The sequence below is a fragment of the Setaria viridis genome, chromosome 3, assembly GCF_005286985.2.
Source record: "Setaria viridis chromosome 3, Setaria_viridis_v4.0, whole genome shotgun sequence".
In the NCBI taxonomy this organism is placed as follows: Eukaryota; Viridiplantae; Streptophyta; class Magnoliopsida; order Poales; family Poaceae; genus Setaria; species Setaria viridis.
Window position 1 is genome coordinate 46,522,403 of NC_048265.2, and position 26,963 is coordinate 46,549,365.

At 47.9% G+C, this 26,963-nt stretch overlaps 3 protein-coding genes and 1 pseudogene across 3 annotated transcripts; 1 reads left to right on the forward strand and 3 right to left on the reverse strand.

The window, feature by feature from the left end:
• Positions 1-4,224: 4,224 nt before the first annotated feature.
• Positions 4,225-5,558, reverse strand: LOC140222300 (protein ALP1-like; annotated as a pseudogene).
• Positions 5,559-5,983: 425 nt separating this feature from the next.
• On the forward strand, positions 5,984-8,755 carry LOC117847553 (uncharacterized). Its single transcript, XM_034728772.2, has 3 exons — positions 5,984-6,220; positions 7,751-7,959; positions 8,070-8,755. The coding sequence occupies exons 1-3, from the start codon at positions 6,065-6,067 to the stop codon at positions 8,548-8,550; spliced, it is 846 nt and encodes a 281-aa protein (XP_034584663.1). The 5' UTR covers positions 5,984-6,064; the 3' UTR covers positions 8,551-8,755.
• Positions 8,756-12,924: 4,169 nt separating this feature from the next.
• LOC117847628 (uncharacterized) lies at positions 12,925-14,585 on the reverse strand. The gene is made up of 2 exons (XM_034728868.2): positions 13,713-14,585; positions 12,925-13,291 (listed from the first exon to the last, which is right to left on the reverse strand). The coding sequence occupies exons 1-2, from the start codon at positions 14,340-14,342 to the stop codon at positions 13,202-13,204; spliced, it is 720 nt and encodes a 239-aa protein (XP_034584759.1). The 5' UTR covers positions 14,343-14,585; the 3' UTR covers positions 12,925-13,201.
• A 3,660-nt stretch (positions 14,586-18,245) lies between these two features.
• On the reverse strand, positions 18,246-21,179 carry LOC117850029 (uncharacterized). The gene is made up of 3 exons (XM_034731808.2): positions 20,540-21,179; positions 19,624-19,971; positions 18,246-19,516 (listed from the first exon to the last, which is right to left on the reverse strand). The coding sequence occupies exons 1-3, from the start codon at positions 20,945-20,947 to the stop codon at positions 18,890-18,892; spliced, it is 1,383 nt and encodes a 460-aa protein (XP_034587699.1). The 5' UTR covers positions 20,948-21,179; the 3' UTR covers positions 18,246-18,889.
• Between the last annotated feature and the right edge of the window lie 5,784 nt (positions 21,180-26,963).

Consider the following 26,963-nt stretch of genomic DNA (forward strand, 5'->3'; position numbering starts at 1 on the left):
GATCAAGCCTAACTGGAAAGGCTTAGGGGTCGGTCGTTACAATGGGTCTCGACGTCACCGATATGCTCACCTAATGAACTCTCCGTTCTATGGGATCATCCCGAGCAATGCGGCTGTACTCCTCGGTCAGGTAGTTTTGCCAGTTACCATTGGGACAAAGAACACTACTGGACAGATACATCCGATTCGAGGTATCGGACTTCGAAACATCGTACCATGCCATCCTCGGAAGACAAGCATTGGCCAAATTCATGGCCATCCCGCACTATATGTACTTAGTACTCAAGATGCCGAGACCTAAGGGAGTACTCTCTCTACGGGGAGCCTTGAAGAGGTCATATGACGCGACACAAAAGCCGTGGAGCTAGCAGGAACTACCCAAGTACCAAACTCGATGATGCAAGTCTTCGCCGCATCCAAGAAGCTATCCCGTTAGAGCTCGAGATTCCAGAAAAGAAGTCGGGGTCAACAAGGTTAAGCCGGCAAGTGAAGTAGATATCAAATCCATTGACCTTGAGACTGGTGATAGCTCTAAAATAGCTCTGATTGGCACAGGGCTGGATCCTAAATAGGAAAGCGCGCTCATCTGCTTCCTCCGGACCAACGAGACATTTTCGTGTGAAAACTAGCGGACATGCCGGGCATGCCCAAGGAGTTGATCGAACACTCACTCAATGTGAATCCAAAAGCTACACCAAAAAGGCAACGCCTACGACGATTTGTCCAAGACAGAAGGGAAGCTATCAAGAAAGAGCTAGTCAAACTACTCGCGGCAAGCTTCATAAAAGAAGTTTATCGTCCTGAGTGGCTCGCCAATCCTGTCCTGGTGCAAAAGAAAAACAACAATAAGTGGAGGATATGTGTTGACTACACAGACGTCACCAAGCACTATCTAAAGTATCCCTTCGGGCTCCCAAGGATCGATCGAGTCATCAACTCCGCAGCTGGATGCGCCCTCCTCTGTTTCCTCGATTGCTACTCGGGGTATCACCAGATAGCTCTCAACGAGGATGACTAGATCAAAACCGTGTTCATCACGCCCATACGGAGCTTTCTGCTCCATAACAACGTCTTTCGGGTTGAAGAACGCATGCACTACTTATCAATGGGCAATCCAGGAGTGCTTTAAGAAGTAGCTACACTGCAACGTGGAGGCGTACGTGGACGACGTGGTTGTAAAGACTAGAAATCCCGACGACCTAATTGCGGATCTAGAAGAAACTTTCACAAGTTTGTGAGAGTTCCAGTGGAAGCTCAATCCGACCATGTGCGTCTTCGGCATTCGCTTCGAAAAACTACTCGGGTTCATCATTAGTCCCGAGGCATTGAAGCTAACCTCGAGAAGATCTCCGCCATCACTTACATGCATGCCCCATCAAGCATCAAGGACATCCAGAAGCTGACAGGATGCATGGCGGCCCTCAACAGATTCATCTTAAGGCTTGGAGAATGGGACCTACCCTTCTTCAAACTACTCAAGCGGCAAGACAACTTTCAGTGGACCGAGGAGGCAGATCAAGCCCTACAACAATTAAAGGACTTCCTATCAAAACCACCGGTCCTCACGGCGCCAAACCCCAATGAAGACTTACGGCTCTACACCGCCGCAACTACTCACATTGTCAGCACGGTGATTGTGATTGAAAGACCGGAACCAGGACATGTATTCGTAAGCGATGTGCTGTCAGATTCCAAGAATAGATATCCACCAGTCTAGAAGCTGCTATACACGATACTGCTCACCTCCCGCAAGTTACGACATTATTTCCAGGAGCACAAGATCTCTGTTGTCACCAACATCCCCCTGGGAGAAATTCTCCACAATCGGGATGTAACAAGAAGAATATCTAAGTGGATGGTAGAACTCGGAGTATTGCCCCTAGAATTCAAATCAAGGACTGGAATCAAGTCTCAGGCTCTAGTCAATTTCATGGCAGAGTGGCTGAAGAATCAACTACCAACGCCAGTAGAGCGTCCAGAGTGCTGGGTCAATGCATTACTCAAGCTCGAGGGCGTCGATGCAGGAGTACTCTTGATATCTCCCAAAGGCGAACAACTCAAGTACGTCCTGCAAATCTTCTGGGAAGTGTCCAACAACGAATCTGAATACGAGGTATTTCTGCACGGGTTCCGTCTAGTAGTCTCACCAGGAATAAAGCGATTACTAGTCTATGACGACTTACTGCTGGTGATCAATCAAGTCAACGATGAGTGGGACCGCCATAAGGAGAATATGGATGCATATTGCCTAGAAGTACGCCAGCTAGAGAACAAATTCTCTGGTTTGAAGTTCCGTCATGTAGTTTGCGACAACAACGGTGCCGTGGATGTCCTATCCAAGCTTGGATCTACTCGTGCTCAAGTTCCAGCAGGGGTATTCGTCCATGAGGTACATAAGCCATCCATAATAGAGCCGGCACCATCAACGACCACTGATCGAGGTTCTACCACACCATACCGGGAGGTCATCATCATCGACATAGATTGGAGAGTCCTCTTCATCGACTACATCAAAGAGCACAAGTTACCTTCAGACAAGACAAGCAGAGCAAGCCTTACGATGCAGCAAGAACTATGTTCTAGTTGGAGACAAGCTTTATAGAAGAGACGCATCGTCAGAAGTACTCATGAAGTTCATCTCACGGCAAGACGGCAAGGACATATTGGAGGAGATCCACAAAGGCATTTGCGGCAACCACGCGTCCTCATGAACAATCATGGGTAAAGCTTTTAGATCAGGTTTCTATTAGCCTACAGCTCTCGCTGACGCCGAGGAACTAGTTCGTCGATGCAAAGGGTGCCAATTCTTCGCCAAGCAGCAGCACGTCCCTGCCTACAAGCTGATCACCATACCACCCTCTTAGCCCTTTGCGTGCTGGGAGCTAGACATGATTTGGTCCACTACCCATTGCGCCTGGAGGATTCAACCGAGTTTTGGTGGTCATTAACAAGTTTACCAAGTGGATCAAGGTGAAGCCAATGCACCAAAGTAGACAGAGTACTCGACTTCCTCGACGAGCTTGTTCATCGCTACGGCTTCCCCAATCGTATAATCACAGACCTAGGTTCAAACTTCAACAACCATGGGTTCGGGGAATAATGCGAGAACAATGAGATCGATGTACGGTATGTCCCCGTCGCTCATTCGCGGGCCAATGGCTAGGTTGAGCGCGCCAATGGGATGGTACTGGAAGCTCTCAAGAAAAAGCTGCACGATATCGGAAACACAAAAGGAGGTAAGTGGTTCAAAGAACTACGCAATGTCCTCTAGGAGCTCCGTACCCAGCCGTACAGGCCTAATGGGCAATCGCCCTACTTCCTGGTCTACGGATCTTTTTGGTTTAGGCGCGCATAGCACACCAATCTGGCTAGTTAAGGGCTAACCTCCCTCTCATGACTCTCTTTGTAAATTGCCAATCCCAAATACCTATCTGTTGTACATATATCTATGGGCCAACTAGAAGGTTTGGACAGTCCTAAATATGGGGCTGGACACCGAGACGCATTTGATACGGAGACCATGGCGCAGGACGGTGTAGTCTACATGGAAAGACAGGAACTAGTCGAGGATTAAGAAAGTAGTTGTTGTAATAAGAGTATAACTCCTCTAGTCATATCCAACTACTATTCTTGTAACCAACTGACCTGAAACCCTACCCCCGATAATATAAGGCGAGGCAGGGACCCCCTCCAAAACGATTCAATCCAACCAACACACAGGACGTAGCGTATTATGCAATCAGTGGCCCGAACCTATCTAAATCGTGTGTCCGCATTTACCTTCGAGTTCCTGATCTCGACGAGCCCCACTAACCAAAACACTACCTCGGGTACCCCTTCAGTAGGTTGCCGGGTTTAAACACCGACACTAATCACACAACAACCTAAAAAATACGTAAATCCTTAATCTTTCTAGTCGTACTAAGCAGCTGATGTTAGAGGTATAGAAGTTCAAAATGAAATAAGCGCAAAAGGAGGAACTCGCATTCGGTAAGGCTAGTCTTAGTGGCAGTTTCATGGGCACTGTTATCTAGACCGCCACGTCAGCTTTTCAACATGATGAAACTGCCATTCTCAATGGGTAGTTTCACGGGCACAGTTTCATAGACAAGATGCAGCATTTAACTCTTGCATGTGTTGTGATCAAATGTGGCATGAGAACCATGTACCCTTTTGTCAATAAAACAAGGTTCTATTTCAATTAACTTCAATATTCGTACGATATTAAATATTCGCATATATGAAAATGATTACATATAGTATATTTAAAATTGTAGACCTATTAAGACGACGCTCGTTCTTGTTCCAAATATGCTCCACCAAATCTTTTTTTAGCACTCTCTCAAATGGAACGTAGTCTTCAGGGGTGAACTCCGGTTCTTCAACGCTCACTGTACTAGGAGTTTCATTCAGATCAAGATTCTCTTCAATGTCTTCTTCTTTTTCATCTTCAACTATCATGTTATGAAGTACGATGCAAACTACCACCACTTTCTCAAGTTGACCACGGTCATACAGCCAAACTGGTCGTTTCAAAATGCACCATCGATGACGCATTATACCAAATGCGCATTCAATATCCTTTCTCATCCCTTCTTCTTCCTGTGCATATAACTTGTCCTTCTCGGTGATGGGCATGGATATTGATTTCACAAATACAGCCCATTCCGGGTATATCCCATCTGCAAGATAATAACCCCTATTGTATTGGTTCCCATTGACCATGTATTGAACTCCAGGAGCTTGCCCCTCCAGTTCTTTTATAAACAGAGTAGATTGGTTCAGAACATTGATGTCGTTGTTAGAACCTGCAACTCCAAAGAATGCATGCCAAATTCAAAGATCATGTGATGCCATGGTCTCAAGTATTATCGTTGGGACTTTCTGATCATCTCGTGTAAATTGGCCCTTCCATGCATTTGGACATCTTTCCCGGTGCTAATGCATGCAGTCAATGCAACTAAACATTCCATGGAAACCTCGTCTTTCACCAATTTTGAGTAGATGCTCAAAAATCCTCTATGCTGGGGCATCTCAAATATCATCCACCAAATACATCTATAACACCTTGGACAAAATTCTTCATCGCCTCCATTGCAGTTGTCTCACCAATCTTCAGGGACTCGTCTAGATGATCAGCTGCACTGCCATTAGCCAACTAGCGAATAGCCGTAGTACACTTATGTAGTGGTGTGAGTCCTTGTCGACCGAGAGCATCCACTCTCGTAGTGACGTAATTAGACCAATTGCCTAACTCATTGACAATACGTAAGAATAGTGGCCTAGACATACGAAATCTTCAGCGAAAAATATTTGGCGTATATAGAGGATTCTCAGAGAAATAATCATCCACTAGACGCTAATTGTACCCTCTTGATATAGTCCCTCAGATGCAATCGATGATCCAATGCAATTTGTGCAAGGTCTTCGATGCTACCCTTCACGGCCACCATTGCCTCATCGATTAAGTCATCAACGAGGTCGTCCACTGCGATGAACTCATATAAAGAGTCGGCAATGTTGGAGTTGCTTGTCGGATCATCCTCTTCGTCAGACATTGTTTTCGTAGTTGACTAAACAAGAGGGCGCATGCCCAGTGTAAGTTTCATTTGGTTTCATGGGTCTTGGTAACTATGTCAGGTAGGTTTCATGGGATGAAACTCTCCTCTTCTCTCTCCTCATAATTAATTTGACAAGTTAGCAGTTTTGCTGATATGGTATGAAATTTAATGTCCATGAAATCCCATGACACTTAAAGACTGCACTAACCGCCAGCTAACCGATGCTGCTCTGACGATGCTCTCATCCGTTGCATCTATGGCGACTGACTCTGCTTGCCTTCGCCTGACGGTGCGGCACTTGGGAAAAGAAAAATATCTGTCAGCTTTTGTGAGCAAAATTCCGACAAGATTGACCCTTCGAAATCCCATCGCACAAAGACCACCAAGAAAGTGCACTGACTGACGCCGCTATAAGAAGGGGGAGAGATGGGCAGGAAATAGGTGGAACAGTAACAATTCGCCGCTCCTCTCAGGCTTCTCCTCACTCCCCTTCCCCTTCTTGCATGCCGATCGCCTCCAAGCTCCTCTACTTCCAGCACCGCCCCACGCCGGCGCCGCCGGACCCGGGACCCTCGCCGCCGGACCCTCGCCGCCGGGCGGGCCGCGACCCCTCCGGCCGCCAACGCCGCCGCAGCTCCCTCCCCTCCCACCACAAGCCGGTGAGTCCCCAAGAAGCCACTGACGTTTCGTTCCTCCGGTTTCCTGCCGTTTGTTCGCTAAAGCTCCGGCCTTTTGTACGTTTTTTTCTGAGTGAAGAAAGAAACTGAGGGCTCTTCCAGTTTTCTTCTAGATTCCAACCTCCGCAGTACAGCTTAGTTACAACTTAGAGCATGGTGTGGATTATTTTTTTTTTGGTTCTGCGATGCTGGATTAGTGTTCTTCGTGTCTAGGTCAGTCTGAAAGTAATGATTTCTGACACGAGAAATAGAGAGCTAACGAGTTATGGTGCAGGATGTAAGCGTAACTGAGAGAGAGGTTGTAGCTTTGAGGGCGAGAAGAAGTGGATGCAAGTAGCGATTTATCTGAGAAGGGAACAGGGGGTTGTCATGGCAATTCTAATTTAGTAGCTCACCGTGTGTCAAAGTTCACGTTTTTATCATGGAGGTTGGAGGGAGGGAACCCTGGTGGGGAATTGTTGTTCTGAACTGCTGAAAGTTTTAGATGTCTAGTGTAGACCCTGATGTTGTATTCCACTGCTATGAAGTCTCAAGTTGAAATCATGCAGCTGGTGTGGTAGAAATTACTAGTTCACAGAGATGAAACATGGTGTGTAGCTATGGATCATCTGTGCTTTGTAGTATGCTCCTCGTTTTCCTCTGCCTAGATAGATGTTTGGATCACGCGAAACCAAGAAACAGTTTCACGGTAGTTTGGTAGCCGATGTTTTTTTCAGAAACATCGAGGAGATCATCAGCATTCCGGAATATTCTCAGTGCTTGAAAGTTGGTTCATATTCTTTCTTGAACTAGGCAGAGTATGTGCTGTAGTAGGAAGAAACCTTACTATGGTTTCGAAAAAGGAAACTAAGAACCGGTACTTATAGTATTATCAAGCAGGCAGTGAATGGTTTTCCCAGAAAAAGAAGATTCTATTAAACCTAAGACAGAGCGATGAGTCATGAGTGCATGGCAATGATAGTCTCCCCAACAGCTAATTTCTGACATCAATGAGCTGTGGCTTTAGTTCAAAATATTAGGCCAAAGCTTTAAGTGGGCCTGTACTACTGGTAACATTATCATGCGAATTTCTTATGTGTTTCCTTCATGTTTACATTTGCAAACAAAGCTGCAATCTTTTCAGCTAGTGTGATCATAATGACAGACATTTGTTTTGCTTTATCCCTTTCTCTCCAACTCCAAGACACTCGTACTGCTTAGATTTTCGAAGACCTAGCAATAATTTTGTTGAATCCAGCTCCAGACTAACAAACTAAATGCCAATTCATGTATTAGCCTATGGTGAACCAATCAGATTATTCCAGTGTTGAATCTTCTCTTTATTGTCAATTGTCATTGGTTGGCCATTGTTCGTTATGTATAATTCAGAATTTCTTTGCAACAAGCATGTTTCTTGGTGATGTTCAGTCACCAATTAATGACATGTGGACATTATGTCGACATGTTTTATTTTCTTACTCATCTTCAGTGATTACCACATCGTTCCTAACCTCTATCAAATACGAAAAGCAGGGCCAGGAACCTATTCTAGGGAGCCAAAGAGACGTTATCAACTCTCTCGGAACAGCTGTAAACATAGCAGAGCACGCAGCAGCGATATCCTCCAGCGCAAGACTAAACCGCAGCGCATCGGACAATGGCCGTCTTCCTGACGCTGTTCAGCAGGCCAGGGAAAGGCTCCTCCAGCGGCTCAACAGCGTGGACTTATCAGGAAGAAGCAGGTCCGCATCAACTCTTAAGCCTGTCGCTCTTTCTACGTATAATCTGAACGAGACATGGACGTTGTACCGAACCTGACATGTACACGCGCGCTCTACTGTTGTTGTTGCAGGCAAAAGACATGCACATCGGAGACCATCTGGGCTGGAGCTGGATTAGGATCAGCTCGCAGCCCTGCTGACTTCTCCTCTGACTGCATACTGGGCACACTAACCAACTGCTTCCAGCCTGGTGACTGTGACTCCGTCGCGGCCAGCAAGGTTGAAGAAGGCGGCACGGCGGAGCCTGACGCCATTAATGCGGATGAGCGTGCGCCCATCACGGTGTTGCTCTCCGAAGGCCAACCCGTCGTCCCTGAGCTTGAACGCTCAGCATGCAGCGGAGGCGCAGAGGAAGAAAAATGTGACGGCCGTGGTTGCGAAGCTCCAGCGGAGTGTTCCATATGCCTGGAGCGGTGCGGCGGCGCCGGTGGCGGCAGCGATGGGCTCACCCAGCTGCGCTGCCGGCACGTGTTCCACTCGGCGTGCCTGGAGCGGTGGCTGCGGTCCCGCGGCGACTGCCCATACTGCCGGGCCGCCGTGCTCCGCTCCTAACAGAGACTGCAGAAACTGAATGAGGATGACCACATAATCAAACGGCGCAGATTACAGATTACTGAACCTCCCCTCTTGAGACTTAACCATGTCGCTGCTTAGTGCTTACCCCTTGTACTGTTATACTATAGTATGTTACCCGTTGAGTTTCGATGAGACTGAACTCTGCTTCTGTGCGGCTTCAGTGATTAGTAACTTTTTTTTATGCGTGCCATGTCTTGTTTACGCACTGCACTGGTCACTTTGCGTCTGTGCATGGCATGAGAGGAGAAATAAGGTGGCTGGTGTTGCATCATCATCCTACTCCACTGAAGGTTGTGTGTGCTCCACGCTCACTGCAAGCTGTTGCGTAGTGCAACCGTTTCTGTTCTGTTCCTTTTGTACGCCTGCAAGTGGATTATAGAGAATCTCGTTCTGAAGAAGACGCCTGTGCAGCTTGATCCGGATGGATACCGGAGAACGGCAGCGATGCCTGACGAGTTGGGTGACGACGGTAGGCATCAGAGCTCGTCACTTGTTCAACGTCGGTCTTGTTGACGACGCAGCTCGATCAGCGATTCAGCGGCCGCCAGTGCCATTTGAGATCCTCCCGCCACGGCTCGAGCTGCCGGAGAAGGAGACGCCTGACCGTGAGAGAGAGAGAGAGAGAGAGAGAGAGAGAGAGAGAGAGAGAGAGAGAGACTCCTACTTCGTACTCCGGAGCGCGTGGCTCCGCCGCCGTGGCCCGGACCAGATGCGCGGCGCGTTTGATCCGCTGGCCGTCGCCGTGTCCGTGCGAGGGCGGGCAGGCAGCCGTTCCAGGCGCGGCCGTCTTCCGCACGCCCGCGTGGTGGAGCAGCCGCGTCGCGCTCCGACGGCCAGCGAACGGCGGCGAGGAGGCGATCGGTGTTCTGTTTTCCGACCGGTGGGTGGACGGTATTTCTTTCAGTTACCGTCCACCCCCTGGGGTTGCGGGAGCCATCAGATCGGCAACGAGCGGCGGGATCCGACCCGAGGAAGGCCAGTGATCCACTGATCTGTGTGGGCCGAGCTCACTGAGCTGTGGCTGCTGTGCTGGACTGCTGGCGCGCGCGCGGCCCGGCCTCCGGCGACGACCGGCGCTGCTGGACTGCTGCTCAAGGCAAGGGGGCCACGGGGTCTCGCCTCGCCGGCGGCCTCCACTGTCGGCGGCCTCAACGACGACGGCCACGGCGGCGCGATTGGGGCCTCGCGCCCCGTCCACCATCGGCTCGACACCATCGAAGGGCAGGCTCTTCACCACCAGCCTGTGTGGCTTATCAGCGAACTGCCCGCTTCATTCGTTCTTAAGCCCCAGGACGTGCCCGAGCCATCGTGCTGCAGCAGGGGGTGGCCCCCGGCCGTCCGCCGAGCACAAGGAGATCGACGCGCATGCATGGGCGCCTCCATTACTGCGGCTTGCTTCGTTAATGTAAGAGCTAGCTAGCTAGCAACCTGCCGAGTGCCGGCGATTCGCACGGGCTCCTCTCTTCTTCCCCGTCGCCGGCCGAGTTTCTCCGATCAATCAGTCCTCGTTGCTGCACGCGCATGCCATAATCATCAGATGAACAGAGGACCGATGCCACGAGAGCAGAGCGGCCGTTGATGACCCAACTTGCAGGCACGTGACAGCCACGCTCATCACCATGCGTGCCACCATGTGTCCATGTCATAACTGAGAGCTACTAGCTACGCTGTTGAACTGCGTGCCACCGATCGAGAATGCGGCGGGTGTGCTGACGTCGACCGTTGCCCTGTTTTTGTCGGTCGTATCAGCCGGCTTATCCGAACAGTATTTTTCTCTCACATCAAATCAACCGTTTCAGCTTTTCAGTTGACTTATAAATCCAGTCGAACAGGCTACATGGGACGGCTCTATCTTGCGATTGACACCAGCACCTCTGTCTCTGCAGCCCGGATCGTCTCTGCAATCCAAGATCGCTCTGTCACTGCAAGTACCCTTGAAACAAGAAGGATAAAAATGGTGATTGAGAATTTGAGATACAGCAACGATGCCTCATTTCTTTCTCCCGTTGCTCCGTGATTGCAAGGAGCCAAAGACCTGCCTATTCCAAGGCTGACACCAACAGCATGGATTTGCTTCCCGCTAGCTAACACATACCCGCAGAGATTGCCGTACCGACCTGCATTGGAGCTAACCTATGCCAAATATGGTCAGCTCTTGGCTGAGTTACAAAAGGTGCGCATACTTCCAATATCCCAGATGAATCAACATAGAGTAAAACATTTTGAGACACAAATCAGTTCTGAATGCATCGGTCACCAAAAATATCGAGTGAAATGAGCAAGAACAATGTGCTTTTAGATGATGCCAGAACATGTAAACCCCTTGAGGACCGACACCACGACTGAATCAGTCAAAACCCTGTCAAGCAAGCATCCCCGTCAGATCGACCGTCAGCAATTTCGGCGGCCACCTCACTCACACGGCCATACAGCCAAGGTTCCCAACCAAGTATCGTTTTTTCCATTGAAGGGGGTGCATGGAGCTCCTGTCCCGGAGCGGAGTTACCGCGAAAGGGAAACGAGCAGCTGTGGTTGGCCGCTGCAACATCGTGGGGCTACCCGTATCCCTGCTCCTTCTCAAGGCAGGATCGGTAGCCGTCGGATCGGCAGAACGGCGGGATCCGACCCGAGGGAGGCGAGCTGCTGCCGCGTCGTGTGGGCTTGAAAGCCCAAGAAGCAGCCCCAGTGACCCGTGTGGGCCGTGGCTCGTGATCCGGCGGCCTCCACGGGTCCGCGGCTGGCCTGCTGCTGTGTTTCCGGGACCAAAGCTCCGAGCATCTCCCTGACGTTTCGGCGTCTTGCCATTTGTTGGCTTCATCCAGCTTCAGGTTCTCCTCCCAGATGTATGGTCCATTTCCCGTTTCCCCGCTGCCACCAAATTAAAAGCACTGTAGCCTGTAGGAGTAGTAGATGTTTTGTGGTGACAAGTGTCACTGCAGTCGCACTCGCACTTGCACACGCTGTAGCGTAGCGTAGATGTGCACTAGGCGTTACTAGCATCGACCAGCACGCAAAGGATGATCCTCTGAAACCAAAAGATGGATCGCCATTATTCTGCCATCAAAGTACTGGATCTGAAAGCTGAATGTCATTCACCACCCTCTGCATGCAATATAATCTGGGTATCTCATTAACAAGCTGTGAACCTTAGGGGATGTTTGGATCCTGGAGCTAAAGTTTAGTCCGTGTCACATCGGATATTCGGGTGGTAATTAAGAAGACTAAACATGAGCTAATTACAAAACTAATTGCAGAACCCCTAGGCTAAATCGCGAGATAAATCTATTAAGCCTAATTAATCCATCATTAGCGAATGTTTACTGTAGCACCTTATTATCAAATCATGGACTAGTTAGGCTTAATAGATTCGTCTTGCAATTTAGCCTAGGGGTTGTGAAATTGGTTTTGTAATTAGCCTATGTTTAAAACTCCTAATTAGTGTCCAAACATTTAATGTGACAGGGCTAAAATTTAGCTCGGGATCCAAACACCCGAAAAACTTCGAGTATTCAATGAATATAATTGGCCCGGATCGAGATGACTTCGTTGGGTTCAACCATTCAAGGTTACAAGTACTAAAATACGTTTTCTAAGAAAGAAATTGTACTAAAATACGTAACCCAAGCTTGCATGACCATGGCTTGGCTCTGCGTGCGTGCAAAAGAAGCGCCTTTCCCCCCCTCTCTCTCTCTCTCAAAAAAAAAAGAAGCGCCTTTCCCGCTTTTCCTTTGCCAGCCACAGCCAGCCATTGGCGTTTTCCTGCTGTTGCAATCGTGCTGCTAGCCTGCTATGCTATAGAGTATAGTAGGCAGCTGATAATTGTAAAATCTTTCAGGAGTCCGAGCTACGAAGCCCCGGCCCAACGGTCGACATTTCAGCATGCAGTAAAACCTGTTTTTTTTTTAATCTAAGGAGAGTAAAACCTGCTTATTCGGTGGGAAAACGCGGCCAAACAGCCTATATCCCGATGATCTCAATGCAAAGCCTGCTGGGATCCTATTCTGCCCGCGTTGCAGCAATACCCAAGGGAATTCTCTATGCGCATTCTGTTTTTGTTACAAAGCACAAGATGATGAATCACCTCGACAAACAACCCTAACCCCTTGGTTCCGGAGAAAGGCCCAAGCAACCGTACAGTACACGAGAAAGAACGGGAGAGGGGGCAAAAAAAAAAAAACGTCAAGAAATGCTTCGGAGATGTGTTCTTGGCAGTCCAGCGGGGTCCACACAGGGCATCACCACAAGGATTCTGCATTAGCAATCTGCCAATCTGCTTCCTGGGTGCGGTAATTGTGCTTTGCATACGTAGCAATAAAAAAATAAAAACAAAATTGGTGCAACCATTGCGAATAAGAAAAAGACTCTGCTGCAGTAGCAATGGTAATCATAGGTACTACTAGCACAATGTGCTCCAGGCAACACCAAAATACAGCGGTGTGAAAGTTTCGCTTGTCCCCAGCTCTACTCCATGCAAAAGCGTACGTAGCTGCTGCTCCCAAGCGAAGTACTGCACGTCTACACCACACTCTGATCCATCTCTCTTTCACTCGCTCTACAGCAGCAACGGTTACGGCAGTGACATAATAACAGCGGCAGTGGACGACTGACAGGTGCGCCCCACCGCTCCTCACGCCAGGGACGGGCCCACCGCCAGCGAGAGCAGCACCAGCGCCGCCGCCGCGGCGGATGCCGCCGCACCTCCCGCCGCCGCGCCGCTCTGCAGAACACAGACGAGCCCCACGGGGCAGTGAGTCAGTGAGCGACTACTCATCAGAGTACATTGACCACGTAGGAGGAGTAGTCTACAGAACACAACACAGCGCAAGGTGTGGCCACGTGCGGGCCCCGGCCGTCAGCGGGGCGGAAATTTATTCGCGCACCCCACGCGACCGTACCCTCGCACGAACGGCTACTGGCAGGCGGGGCCCGCGGCGCGTCGAGACCGAGGGGTAAGCTGCCGCGCGGGGCCCGGGAGGCGCGTCGGTCTCCGACGCTTTGACCCGACAGGCGGCAGGCATGCCCTCGCTGACGCGTGGGGCCCCGCGCCGCGCCCTTGCCTCGGGCTCCGCGCTCCTCGCGGCCACGGGCCCTTGGGAGCAGGTGGGGATCAAACGCAGTGGAGTGGGGAGGAGACGTACCATCATGTCGGCGGTGGAGGGGCCGGGTCCCGGGGCGAGGCCGGCGGCGGCGCCGGTGGACGGGGACGCGGAGGCGAGCGGGGGCGACGCGGGCGCCACGTGCTTCTTCTTCATCGGCGGCGCCGGCTTCTTGCTGGGCGCCGGGGCGGGGAGGACGACGGGTGCGGGGGCGGGAGGGGACGAGGTCGACGGCGCGGGTGCGAGCGCCGGGGGAGGAGGGAGCGTCGTCGGCGCGGGCACCGGCGGGGAGAACGCGGCGGGAGGGGTGGCGGCGCGGACGACGGTCGCAGGCGCCGGCGCGGTGGACGGGGGAGAGGGGGGCAATGCCGGCGGCTGGGAGGAGGTGATGGGGGCGGGGGTGGGCGGGGGCGGGGAGGTGGTAGGGGGGGAGGTGAGCTTGGTGCCGGCGTGGGAGGGGGACGCGGCGGGGGAGGTGGAGATGGGGGTGTTGCTGGACGTGGGGGGAGAGGACGAGGAGGATGAGGAGGGGCCTGGTGCGGCGGCGGTAGAGGAGGAGGAAGAGGATGTGGGAGACTGAGCGGCGGTGCCGGAGATGGATGGCGCGGCGGCCGGCGACTGCGACGAGGCGGTGGCGGCGAGGAGGAACAGCAGGAGGAGGCGAGGAGCCATGGCGGCAGTGTGACTGTGTGAGAGAGAAGTCTTGTGGGGAGTGACCACGCTGCAAGCTGAGCTGGTTTACTAGTAGGCGTGGCAGTGCAGCGAGTGAGACTGTGAGAGTGAGAGAGAGAGAGTGGTGAACACTGGAGCAGAGTAGCAGGGTTAAGGCTGTGCGCCTGGGCCGTGCCTGTGTCACTCTGTGTGTGGGCATGTGAAAGGACTCGGCTTTGTGGTGTGTGGTCTGGTCACTGATCAAAGGCTGAAGATGCACTGCAGGGCTGCAGCAATGAGTACATGAACCAAGGAGAGTTCTAGAGAAAGAGATGGAGGGAGAAAAAATTTACTTGCTCAAGGTTTTCAAAGGAAGGGTACCGGTGGCGAAGCTGGAGCAAAACGGAGGAGGTGCATTTGTCTTGCGGGTGCATAGTTTTAAGCTAAGGAGAGTGCATATACGGTGAAAAATTAAGTATAATCACTGTTTTTTGCACATTTGGGGGTGCATTAGCACCCACTGATTGTAGTGTAGCTTCGCCCCTAAAGGTTACTGCTCACAAAGCCACCAGCAACGTGTGTGTAGGAAGAGGATCAAGGGGGGAGCTTTGGAAAAGAGTGTGGTAAGTAAGCAATCAACTGCATGATGGTGATTAGTGATTGCATGATTAGCACGAGATGGCCTAGAATGCTAGTGATCTCTCACAAGCCACAAAGCCACAAAAAGAGGCATGCTGATGAGGGTCTACTTTGCCTTTACCTTTGCTCTTTGTTTCCTGCTTTGTTTGCCTTAAGTGGCAAGCAATGCCAAAGATGCTTGAGGTACTAACATTAACAGTGCAAAGGGAAAAAGGGACTGCAAATGGAGACTAGGCCTCAACCACACTCCCAGGCCTTGCTAGGCCCAGATAACAGTTGGAGCTGTCCTCTGGAGGCCCAGAAATGGCAATCCTTTGTTGGCCCAATGTGTGTAGTTGCGAGGTTGTTGACAACAACAAAGTCACAAAACATCTTGCGAACGCATCCCCAATCTAAATTAGCCCAATACGGCAAGCCCGCAATGTTTTCTTTTCCTTTTGTTTTTCTTACGGAATTTCTTACGGCAGGCTGCAATCTAAACCCTTGTTTTTTTCCTTAACGTCCCTCTGTTTGTCTTATGGTACATATTTGTGTAGTGCCACAATGTGCTCATATGATCCATATATTTGTGTAGGAATTTATGTGTTTTATTCTGTTTATTGTTCTTCTTTCTAGTCTATGATCCGGTAAGTAATACATGTCACTGTACGTCTGTACTCTGGATTTTTTTTTTGCTCCAATCAGTAGTAGTAGTATCTTGCTGAAAATCTGAAATATGTTACAGTGAAGGAATAGTTGCAGTTACACCAAAATTCACGATGTTGCTGCAACAAAGAATCATTCTACTTTGTTTTTTTTTTTGGAGAGGACACTGCTAATTTCTGTCTCAAACAAATGACACAAGAAAGTGCATGCATGGGGGGAAAATGGTACAAGATAGACCGGGAGATTGAAATTAGGAGAGCAAGACAAATATCAACACCTAGTAGAACACAACTGCCTACGCACACCATGATCCGCATCACTCGCGCTGCTGCCGTGAACACTGCTCGTCTGAACACTATCACAACACAGGTCAACTGAACGGGATCCAATTCCCACACACTCTCCATCTCTGTCCTGCTCTGCATATGCATCCAGCTTGTGTCCTGCACGAAGAACCACTACCACTCTCAACTGAACATCAAGCTAACATCGTATCTCATGCAAGAACAGTAGGTGAGCCGGTCGTCTTTTCTGATGTAGACCTGCATAGGATGCTGCTTCCATACAACAAACGGTAGTAGTGGCATACAGTTGCTAAAAGAACCCCTTCTTTGTTCCCACTCTGTTGCTCGCACGATCTCCAATCGAGTTTCATGCACCAACCAACTCATCCGAAAGCTCAGGCCGTTGGTTAAAACAAAAGCGCAGCCACGTTAATTTCATTCGCCAACCAGTTCACTCCAAAAGCTCGATGGTAACTAATAAGAAAACCAGTCCCAGACTGTTCAATATACAACTGCAACTTCTGTGGTGCAAGTGCAACCATCAAGCTACCAGAAAAGCCACGATAGATTCTTCTGCATCTTTACCCAATAAAAACTCCGAGACATTCTCACTCTGCAACAAACAGTAGACCAACCTTTGTCCATGACCACATCACACACACCCTGCACTTTACAGCGGAGTGCCTGCAGAATGCTTCAGGCTTACTCCCACTTTGTTTACCACCTTTAACCACTCTTTACCCCAGAGGCATCTCTTGATCATATCTCTGACTGACTGTCTCTGGATCACATATTCACAGTGACCTCATCTCATCCCTGCACCAGGTAAATTTCTTTCAGTTGTCGCCATGACACCACGCCACCGGCAACGCCAGTGAGCTCTGAGACGCCACGCCAGGCACACCATGGAATGAGATGGAATGGAATATTATCAGTTAGCACTGAACAAAGCGCCCTGCAATTGCACTAGAGGGGTAAAGGTGGCGACTTTTTTTTGGGAGGGGACCTTTGCAACTTTTTCAACTAGCCACCTTTTGATCAAGACTTTTGCCGATGCCACCCAAGTCAAAAGAGTGAGCAATTCAGTGCCCTACCTAGCTCTCTCCAAGCATGATTGATCCCTGAATTTTTGTTGTGCAGAGTAGCCCCAAGACTCTAAAAGGGGGTGATGGCCGTCCTAACAACCTTCGATTGCTCATGTGACTCTCTTGTTGTGTGGTCCTTGAGTCCATGGAAACGCAGAAAACGGGTCGCGGAAAGCTGTGGAAAATTTGCTGGATTCATGTGTGTTTGATTGATTTTGGTGATGGATCTGATTGAATTGCAGCGCCTTTTTCGTGCGTTTTTCTATTCGGATCGCGTGCCGGTTGAACCGCGTGGAAATAAATGATCAATTAGCATCAATAATTTGATTCGCTGTTTTCACTGTTGGTGTTAAAGCGAGTAGATTTGACATTGTTATTGCCTGCTTTTTCGTGTAGCAACCTTTTGTAGCCTTTGTTCATAGGAGGGGAGCTTCATTGTCAAACTAGTATGCTCTGTGCGATCCTGTTGTAGCATGAAAGTGCACAATTTAAACTTCAAAAACTATTTGGAAGACCGGAATTGGAAATGTGGACACTTTACATGAAATCCATATGAAGGATTGGCTTCCACAAAATCTGGGGAAATTTTACGAGATCCAAATAGACCTTAACAATGGTGTCCAACGCTGAGAGATGTGATCCATTCCCAGTTGCTCCAACGGTCATGATGCAAGCTAACGCACTCGCACATCTGGAGGGAGAACAAAAAAAATTCTGCAGGTACTGATGCAGAGGTCCAATCTTCAAGAGTTTGACTCAACAAGGAGCTAGGGCGGTGAGAGTACTCCTACAAGTACTTTATTTAGTTTTAGACAATGGTCTCTTCTTCCCAAGGAGAACACACAGCCCTAAGAATAAAGCTATTCCTTCCATGAAGAAAGATGGGGGCAAGCAGGAGCAAGGCCATCAATGCCAATGGCATGACGGTGATGGCATGGCCATGGTGCTGGAGCCTGAAGCTTCTCAGGGAATGGAGCACAAAGCAAAGAGATACTCCTAGCAAAGTGGCAAAGCTAGCTATCACAGCTCATAACAAAGATAATACTTGTATATATATGCATCACAGCACCTGAGGTGAAGCACATGGGGACCCCATGTCATCATACAAATGAATCATACTCCCCAGCATACTCCAGACCAAAGTTGAATGCAAGCTGGGGGCAAAAAGGGCTACATTGGTGCTGCATTATGATACTGATGACAATTTAACATTTCAGGAAGCTAATGATATGGGCTTTAGCATACAAAAGGGAGAAAAGAGAATAAATGAGTGCACAACAAAAAAACAATTCAAGCCATGATATTCATAGAAGTTTTGGCTTACATCAAACTTCTGTAGAATACAACCACCATCTCATACTAAATAAGAGAGATGTGAAGGAAAAGGGTACACAGCCTGACCCCCATCAGGACCACCCACAGCTTACATAATTCCCCCCCTAAAAGTTAGTTTGACCACAGACTATCACCAACCCAACCGTACTGGACTGCTGCTAATTAGACTCAACGACGATGAAATCACTCTCAATTGCCTGCGAAGAAATCCTTCTTCCTCGCTGGCCTCCGATGATTAGTGTGACTATGACAGAAAGAAGCACCACCGCCATGATCCGTATCATGTGGTTAGATGGAGAACACCCACGGTTCTTCATCCATGAGGTACCGACAGAAGAAAGACACAAGTTACAGACAAGACTACCTACTACCAAATCTCAGGATGAGATCAGCCAGGATTCTTCACACAAGGCCTCCTCTGGGATATGGAAGGCCATGTGAGCGCCTTAAGCTTCCTATTTACAGAGGATACTTGGAATGGTAAAGCTCCAAATCCTCCTTAGCTCTTTGTTTCTCTACCCTACATCCATCAAAATCAGTCAGTTGGAATGCAAGAAGCTGAGTATGGACGGGCTACCAATCACTTGCAGTCTAGCTGTAGGGCTCCACTCCACGCAACGTTATCATCCGCCTTCTCTAGAGCTGCAACCTTAGCACGATGGCATGGGAGAAGACCGACCTTGCTCTTCTCACCTTGCGGAAGCTCAACAGTCTCACTGACAGATCCAGACTTGATATCGGTGGGCGGGATGAAACAATCCATGGAGAGGCCAGGGACATTGAACGCAACCTCCTCAATACTCCATGCCTCCTCCATACGAGTCTTGGTGTGGCTCATAGCCGCCTCCCCAAAACGGAACAGGGTCACGGCTGAGCGCCCAGAATGTGCAATCATAATGCCCTCAACTGGACGGTAGTCCTCGATGAAGGAATTGATGGTAGTCTCCCAGTAAACTGCATCTCCTCCTGTTGTTGACTGGATTCTGGTGAGGTGTGAGTCCTCAAGATGGACAAGAAGCCCGGTCTTCTGGCTGAAGTACCCAAAAAGGACATGCCGGATGATCTCTGCAAGCCCCTCGCTGCGCGCTCTCAGCATCTCAGGATCAGCACACAGCTTCAGAATGAAGCAAGCCTCCCCATTCACCTTCCTCTCGCCAATGCACCTTGCACCAGCAAACATGCTTGCTGCAGTCAACGGATCCAAGCCCTACAGAGACAAGGAAGAACAATTTTCAGACAGATTCAGGCTCCTTCAGCACTGAGACAACACAGCTACAGACATGGTCGTGAAACCGGTTTACACCGCCGTCATACCTGAAGAGCACGGCGCAGTGGGCGAACAGGGCCCTTGGCGGCATGCGCGCCGAGCCATGGTGTATGGCGCCACACAAGCTTGCCGTTGCAGCCGGCGTGCACCTTGCTCCCACCGACGGCCAACTCAATGTACCACATCTCCGGGGCCATCTGCCACAGCACGAACCGGCCAGGCTCAGCCCGTTGCGCCGCCATGCGGTTCCTCACGACACGACCACCGGTCTCGAACTCAGTAGCCACCATCCGCACCTTGCCCATGGCGTAGGCGTTCCGGATAGAGGAGAGCAGCCTCTGCCCGCCGGAGGCAGCTAGGTACTGCTGCAGGATGTACTGCGCCGACGAGGTCTCCTGCGTAGAACACACCAAGAACTCACTGTTACACAGTTGTACTGGTACACTAAAGAACCAAAATTTACAGCGAATAGCTCAGCTAATCATTCTTCAAGCGAATAATTCCCCAGAAACGATTACTGCAAATGGACGCTGCCTGTCATATCACAACAGGTAAGGAAAGCTACCTTTACAGCCGCAATGTGCTCAGATGCCAATATTTTAGGAAATGCATGTAATCCCCCAAACACATCACATCAAGAACCCATTTTTACAGTGTTTTCTGTTTCCCATCCCCTAGGGAGCCAGCAAACAAGCTTAGTGGAATGTATGTCAGAGGAAACATCAGACAAAAGCTTCCCCCCTAACAAACTGAAGCAGAAGCTCAAGAACGCAGTAGAGAAAAAGACAGCAATTCGAGCTAGAAGCAGGCACATTCAGCAACCAAGAACTCAAATCTTGACGCCGAGACTCCAAAACACACAATTTTTCGGATTGGGAATTTCACCGAGCACCTGATTGAGTTCAATCTAGCGCAAGAACCCGCACGCGAGCGAAAAGCAGGAAGTGAGCAGCTGATTCTTACAATGGGGGTGTCCTTGATGCTGAGGTGCGGCAGCGGCTCGGCGGCGCAGACGTGCACGGGCGCGAGCGGCGCGCCCATGACGCCGAGCAGCAGCCTGAGATCGTTCCGCCTGGCGGCGCCCGCGTCCGCCCCCGCCGGCGCCGGCGCGCGCGCGAGCTGGAGCTGGCCGCGCACCCACCGGCCCCACCCCTCCCTCCGCACGCCACCGCCGCCCGCGCCCGGGCCGGCCTCCGGATCCGGGCCCTCCATGAGCGGCGCGAGCGCCTCCCCAGCTCCTCCGGCCACGCGCAGTGCCGCCGCCACCTCGGCCGCGTTGGAAGCCGACCGCCGCCGCGCCCTCGCCGGCGACAGCCCGCGCGCCACCTCCTCCCGCAGCGCCGAGAAGAAGCCCTGCTTCTTGGTGTCCATGGCGGGGGCGGCGAGGAAAGGGAAGACAGGGACCTGTTCGCGAATAGCGGAAACCTCGAGCACCCCCTGGAGAAGGAGCCCCAGGCAGTTGCGGTGTTTAACAAAACAAGGAGCTTGGGGGCGTGGAGCGGAGCGCGTAATATATGGGAAGATGAGGGGGCTAAGCGGAAGAAGACAAGGAAGGAGGGGAGCAGAATGGAGGCGCCGACTGCGTGAAGCAGCGGGAGTGAGGACTGCGAGGGGGTTATACGGTTACCAGTGGACTGAGAGGATTCTCGTCACCGTCCGGTGAGCCTACCGGCATATTCAGCAATGGTACCTGCAAGTGCTGGCTTTTGGGCTTTTGGAATGCAGCTGTTCTAGGGTTGCAACTTGCAACTTGTGCGTTTTTTTTTCATCTTCTTCGTTTTGGTATGATTTTGGTATGATTTGTTTATTTCATGCCTTTTCATGAGAATTTGGGATTTGATTAGAGACGTAAGGCTTAGAAAGCCATGAGTTAGAGTGTTCAGATTGTGATTCGAATGAGATTGTAATAGCTAAATACGAAAGGTGGGTTATTTGTAACAAGGTGAAATAAGGTTGGATTATGACACTTTGTAATGTTGTGCATGATGGGAGTGATGTTACGTACATTTGTATTTGTCCTGACAATCTTATCCTCACAAAGTTTAGAGCGTGATAAAATAGCAAGCGCGAAATCTTTAAATATCTCTGCTTCAAGCTCATCGATGTTGACCAATATCGATATGATGCGGACAACTTCATACACATTCCTTTGCCATATTTGCAAAGAGACAAGAATAAGTTGATCTACATCAACCTTGTCCACAAATTCTTCGTCACCTCCAATCTAGCGGATATATAACTTCCAATCTAACGGATACATACATCATCACACGTAGATATGACACAAACTCATAACACCAGTTATCCTCCAGCTTTGTTTTTCCAGCAAATAGCTTTGCTTCAGTTTTTCCCTTGCACAAGTGGCGACATCAAGCGACCGTAGCTTATTATAAAAAAAACTGTAGCTCCACAGAGAAGAGCAGAAAAGAAAATGTCAAAAAGGCTCTAGGCCTACCTCAGCATCTCTGTCCCTTCGTGAGGTGAGCATAGCCACTAGCCAGCCCTGCCATGTGGGCTCGGGTCGCTCCTTGACGGCGCCGTTAGCGAAGCTTCTGATGCCCTGACGGCAGCTCGCACGGAAAACACACCTCACCGTTAGTGGACGTGATCGCACTCCCCATCCCTTTACTCCGTTCCCATTGGCTGGATGGAGTAGCAGCCACTCCTAATCCAGCTTAGATTAGATTCACATAGGCTTTAGTTAGCTTTAAGCAAGTGGCCTAATTACCTTTGCTCCTCTTTAATTACGGCCAAAGCTCAAAGAAGCCCATAGCATGCTATGATGCTCTTTCAATTTCCCACTTTTGTTTTGTGGAATAATGCCGCCTTACACTCTGACGAGAAAAATATACGCGTTTTTAAGACCGCCCATTACTGTGAAACGGCCTTTACGAAGTTAATGACAGCTGAGCAAGGAAGAACATGAGATGATGACAAAGTTGAATTTGCTACTAATCACTGCACCTAATGCTCATGGGTTGAAGTAATATAATGTAAGTTTTAAAATGGTTTTTTCCTACTAGTTACATGCACTAAGTAGAAAATTAACTTGCAAGAGGGCGTGCAGGCTTCTTGGAACTTCACTTCCGACCGTTAGAGGGGATCAGGGAAACCAAATATATTTTCAGCGACCTCGATGCGCACGGAGATAATGAAATTAGATCCCGTCAAAACAATCTCGGTTGTCGCGGCGGGGGGGGGGGGGGGGGGGGGGGGGGGGGGGGCTGACAAGTGGGCCCGGTAGCAAAACGACATGGGCGACACATCTGACAATTTGGAGTTACTTATAGTTCGGTCAGATTATGTTCGTACGCACTCGGAATCAGTTTAGAATTGGCAACTTGTACGGGCTGCGCGCGCGCGCGTGTGTTTGGAGTGCACGAACTTGGATTATTTTGCGTTTGTTCAGGGTCATTACCTATATCCTGAAGGTATAATTTCTCATGAGCATGCGTGGTATGTTAATCACTCTCTTTGGTTGTTGATGTCACTCCGCAGCATGATGACACAGTAGGGCCACAAGCAGCACAAGAGTCCAGTTGATAAACTTTTGCAGGAAACCGATGTAGTTTAGGCCCCTTTTGTTACTTTGACTTATTTTTAGCACCCGTCACATCGAATGTTTCGATACTAATTAGAAGTATTAAACGCAGAGTATTTATAAAATCCATTACATAAGTAGAGGCTAAACAGCGACACGAATCTATTAAGCCTAATTAGTCCATGATTTGACAATGTGTTGCTACAGTAAATATTTGCTAATGATGGATTAATTAGGTTTAATACATTCGTCTCGCCGTTTAGCCTCCATCTGTGCAATTAGTTTTATAATTAACTCATATTTAGTCCTCCTAATTAGTCTTCGAATCTTCGATGTGACACAGACTAAAAATAAGCAAGTTGAACCAATAGGGTGCACAATGTTTTTTTTATTATTAAAAACTAAGATATCACACAGGCTTTTGAGTATATGTTAGGATACATGTAAAATTAATTAATTTGTTTAGTTAGACACTATTGGTTTAAAAATTACCAGCTGATAACTTTATATAAAGCATTTTTTATGTGTTTATCTTTTGAGAGCAATCGGCGGTAGTTTCTACTTTTTAGCAACTGTACAGTGATCAGAATTTGGAATTAATGGGGATGCGGCAAGATATATATCGAATTATATTATATATAAGCATGGGAATGGAAATGGAGTTCGTATACTCCATCCGTTTCAAAATATAGATCATTTTGATTTTTGTAGATACATAGATTTTGTTACGTATCTAGACATAACATAACCCTATACTTAGATGCATAGCAAAATCTATATATCTAGAAAAGCTAAAAACGACCTACATTTTGGAACCGAGGGAGTAGTTGAGAATGCCAAAACTGTCTTGGTTGAATGGGTGTCAGCTCACAAGTGGGTCCGTCGGTTGAGTTGACTCATAGGCGACATAATTTTCAAAAAAAGGAAACTCATAGGCGACATGTCTGACAACAGGAGTTCCGTATAATTCAGAAAGATCTTATTCGTAAGCACTCAGAATCAACTTCGAGTTATATTGGCAATTAGTACAAGGCAGTGTTTGGCGTGCACGAACAATACATATATAGTATTTGCTAATTTTACGGGTCATTACCTATCCATGAGATACAATAATCGCTTAGAAGCATGCGTGGTTGGTTAATCAATCTGTTTGGCTGTTTGTTGATGTTAAGTAATCAAGCTCGACGCCGCGAGGGCATGATGACAGTAGGGTCACAAGCAGCACAAGAGCGCAGTTCGTGGATCTAAATCTTGCAGGAGGCCTATGCATATAGTATAGTCCACTCTATTTTTTGGCCTATACGGACTTTGATTAACAGCACACACATGGTCTCTGAACATGAGCAGAATATATAATCAATAGAGTTGATTCAGTTGACTACTGAAATTTTAAAATGAACTAATAATGTAATAGTAAGCACAATGTATTTTTCATGTGCTTAATTCTGGAAACAAATAATTTATGATTGTTTAAGAAAGTTCATGGTAACCATAGTTGACATATAGAACATATTATTAGTGGTTATAAAAGAATAATTGTAACTTTTGCTGTAGGCCCTCAAATAAAGCACTTCCAATCATATCTCTCTATTTCAGTGGTAGTTGTAAAATAACATAACCAGGGTTCTGGCTTTAAGCTGGAATTTTGTATTTTCCTTTTTATTTTTGCCAATCAAGAACATGATGAGAGTAGGGTCACAACAATCACAACCAACAAGATGTGGTAGAGTACTTATATGTCGTTCAACACGCGGTATTTTTTAGCTTAATTCGGATACAGACTTCGGCTAATAATCAGGTATCAGGTACAGATGACTTGATTTAATTATGGTCATGTACAGTTAGTTGAGATAGTTTAGTTGACCCTGGAAATATATGATGATCACTAATTTAGTCACTCAATACATTTTTCATGTGCTCCTTTCTTGGAATCAATAATGTGTATATAGTCATTTAAGCAAGGGTGGGGTGTCCACATTGATTGAACTGGGATATTGCTAATAAAGAATGAAGAAGCACGATATATAGAGCCACTTCAGGATTAATTAGTGGAAACAGTAGGGAAAATAAGCTAATTTCCCCCACAATTTCTCCAAGCATCTAATAGAGTCTCTCTATTCCACTGATATCCGAAATAACCGGATAAGTATCTAAGTACCATCTAGAAACAATGCCAAGCCACACAGCATGTTAGAAAAGAGGAAAAATTCGCAATAAAAAATGCGCACTCCTTTGTTTTTATTGATTAATGCATATAATATTTAAACAACATCCAAGATACCAAGAATTGTTTTTTGACATGAAGATACTCGAATATTAATGGAGAAGATAGCGTGATGGGGCTTCACCAAAATTAAGTAGCCATTATAATGGAAGGGGTAACTTTCACTGTGGTTCGTCCAAGCATTTCAATCAAATCTTTCTGTTTCATTATTGACTTGTCAAATTAAGGCAAACAGATATGCATAAGGGGCACACACAACAACAGTGACACATTCACATTTTCTTTACTAACCCTGTTTCAGTATCAGAATAAAGTTGGTGTATATATAGCATTTTCTTTTATGTTTTACTATTCTTGCAGACAACTGAAGAACTTAACTTTTAACGGTTTGCATACATTCAGAAACATGTAGCTTACTCCAAAACATTGAAGCTCATCACCCTATAAATAGCATTATTGAACGGGTGACAGGACTTAACCCTTTTCAATTTTCACACGAAAATCATCAATCATTTGACATCAGCGATGACAGAATGGACAACGATCCATCATGTGTGGTTTGTGTGGGTGTGCGTGCTCACGACCATCATTGAGGTTTCTTTCAGCCCCAACTGTATCAAGATTTCGGTCGCCCTCAGGCCATTGATGAGCAACGACAGTGACACCTCAGGGTTTAATGCTCTCGAGAGTGTTGGGAAGCCACTATCAAGCTAGCTAACCAGGAGCGTGCATGGAGATTAGTAAGCAAACCATTATGAAGCTATTAGCATGCATGACAGCTCCATCAACCCTACACACAAACATTATATAGTGTATACATATACTGTTGTGTGGGCCAAGTTAGTAGCTGCCAAAAAGTTGTGGACCTAATTATGCATGCATGCAACCAATATGGACCTACTAGTATATTCATAGGGTTAATTGTGGAAAACCAAAACTGTTCAGGTAGTGTCACCATTCATGCATTCAGCAAACTTTTTATTTTTTTTAATATGGATTGATACGGCAACTACATGAATAACCTTAGAAACAAAAAAAATATAGAAATATTTCACTGTCATCCTTTGAAAAGAGAAAAAGAGAAAATGCATTTTCATTATTCTATAATGAAAGAATAATGAAAATGTCATGCTTTTTCTCTATGGAGAAAGGTGCGAATTTTTTTCACACATTTAATTTCAAGTGCAGATAGTAATTTTTCGCTCTCTCAAATAGCAAAAGTAGTTATGGCTTTTTAGAAAGGAATTTTTGCTGATTAGAAGTATGAAAATTAGTCCATCATCCTAACTTCTGAAAAAATTGTTACTCTTTATATGATCTTGGGGGTGAAATGTTCTTTACATAAACCATGACATTTTAATTTTATCTATTCCCACACTAGGCATTGCCCCTTCTTGATTCATTAGTAATCTTTGTAGACGCTTGAGAGAATTGAAGCCCCTTTGCGGCGTCAGGGTAAGTTGCGTGCATTATTTAGGGGTACAATGTGTGCATGCCATCCTTGTGATCGGAGAAGAGAAAAAAGTTTCGATTTCCTTGATAGAAGAATAAATGGTTTTAAATTGGTGGAATATGCGACTTCATCCCTCAACTTTGCTTTGAAGGTCAAGTTCGTTCCTTAG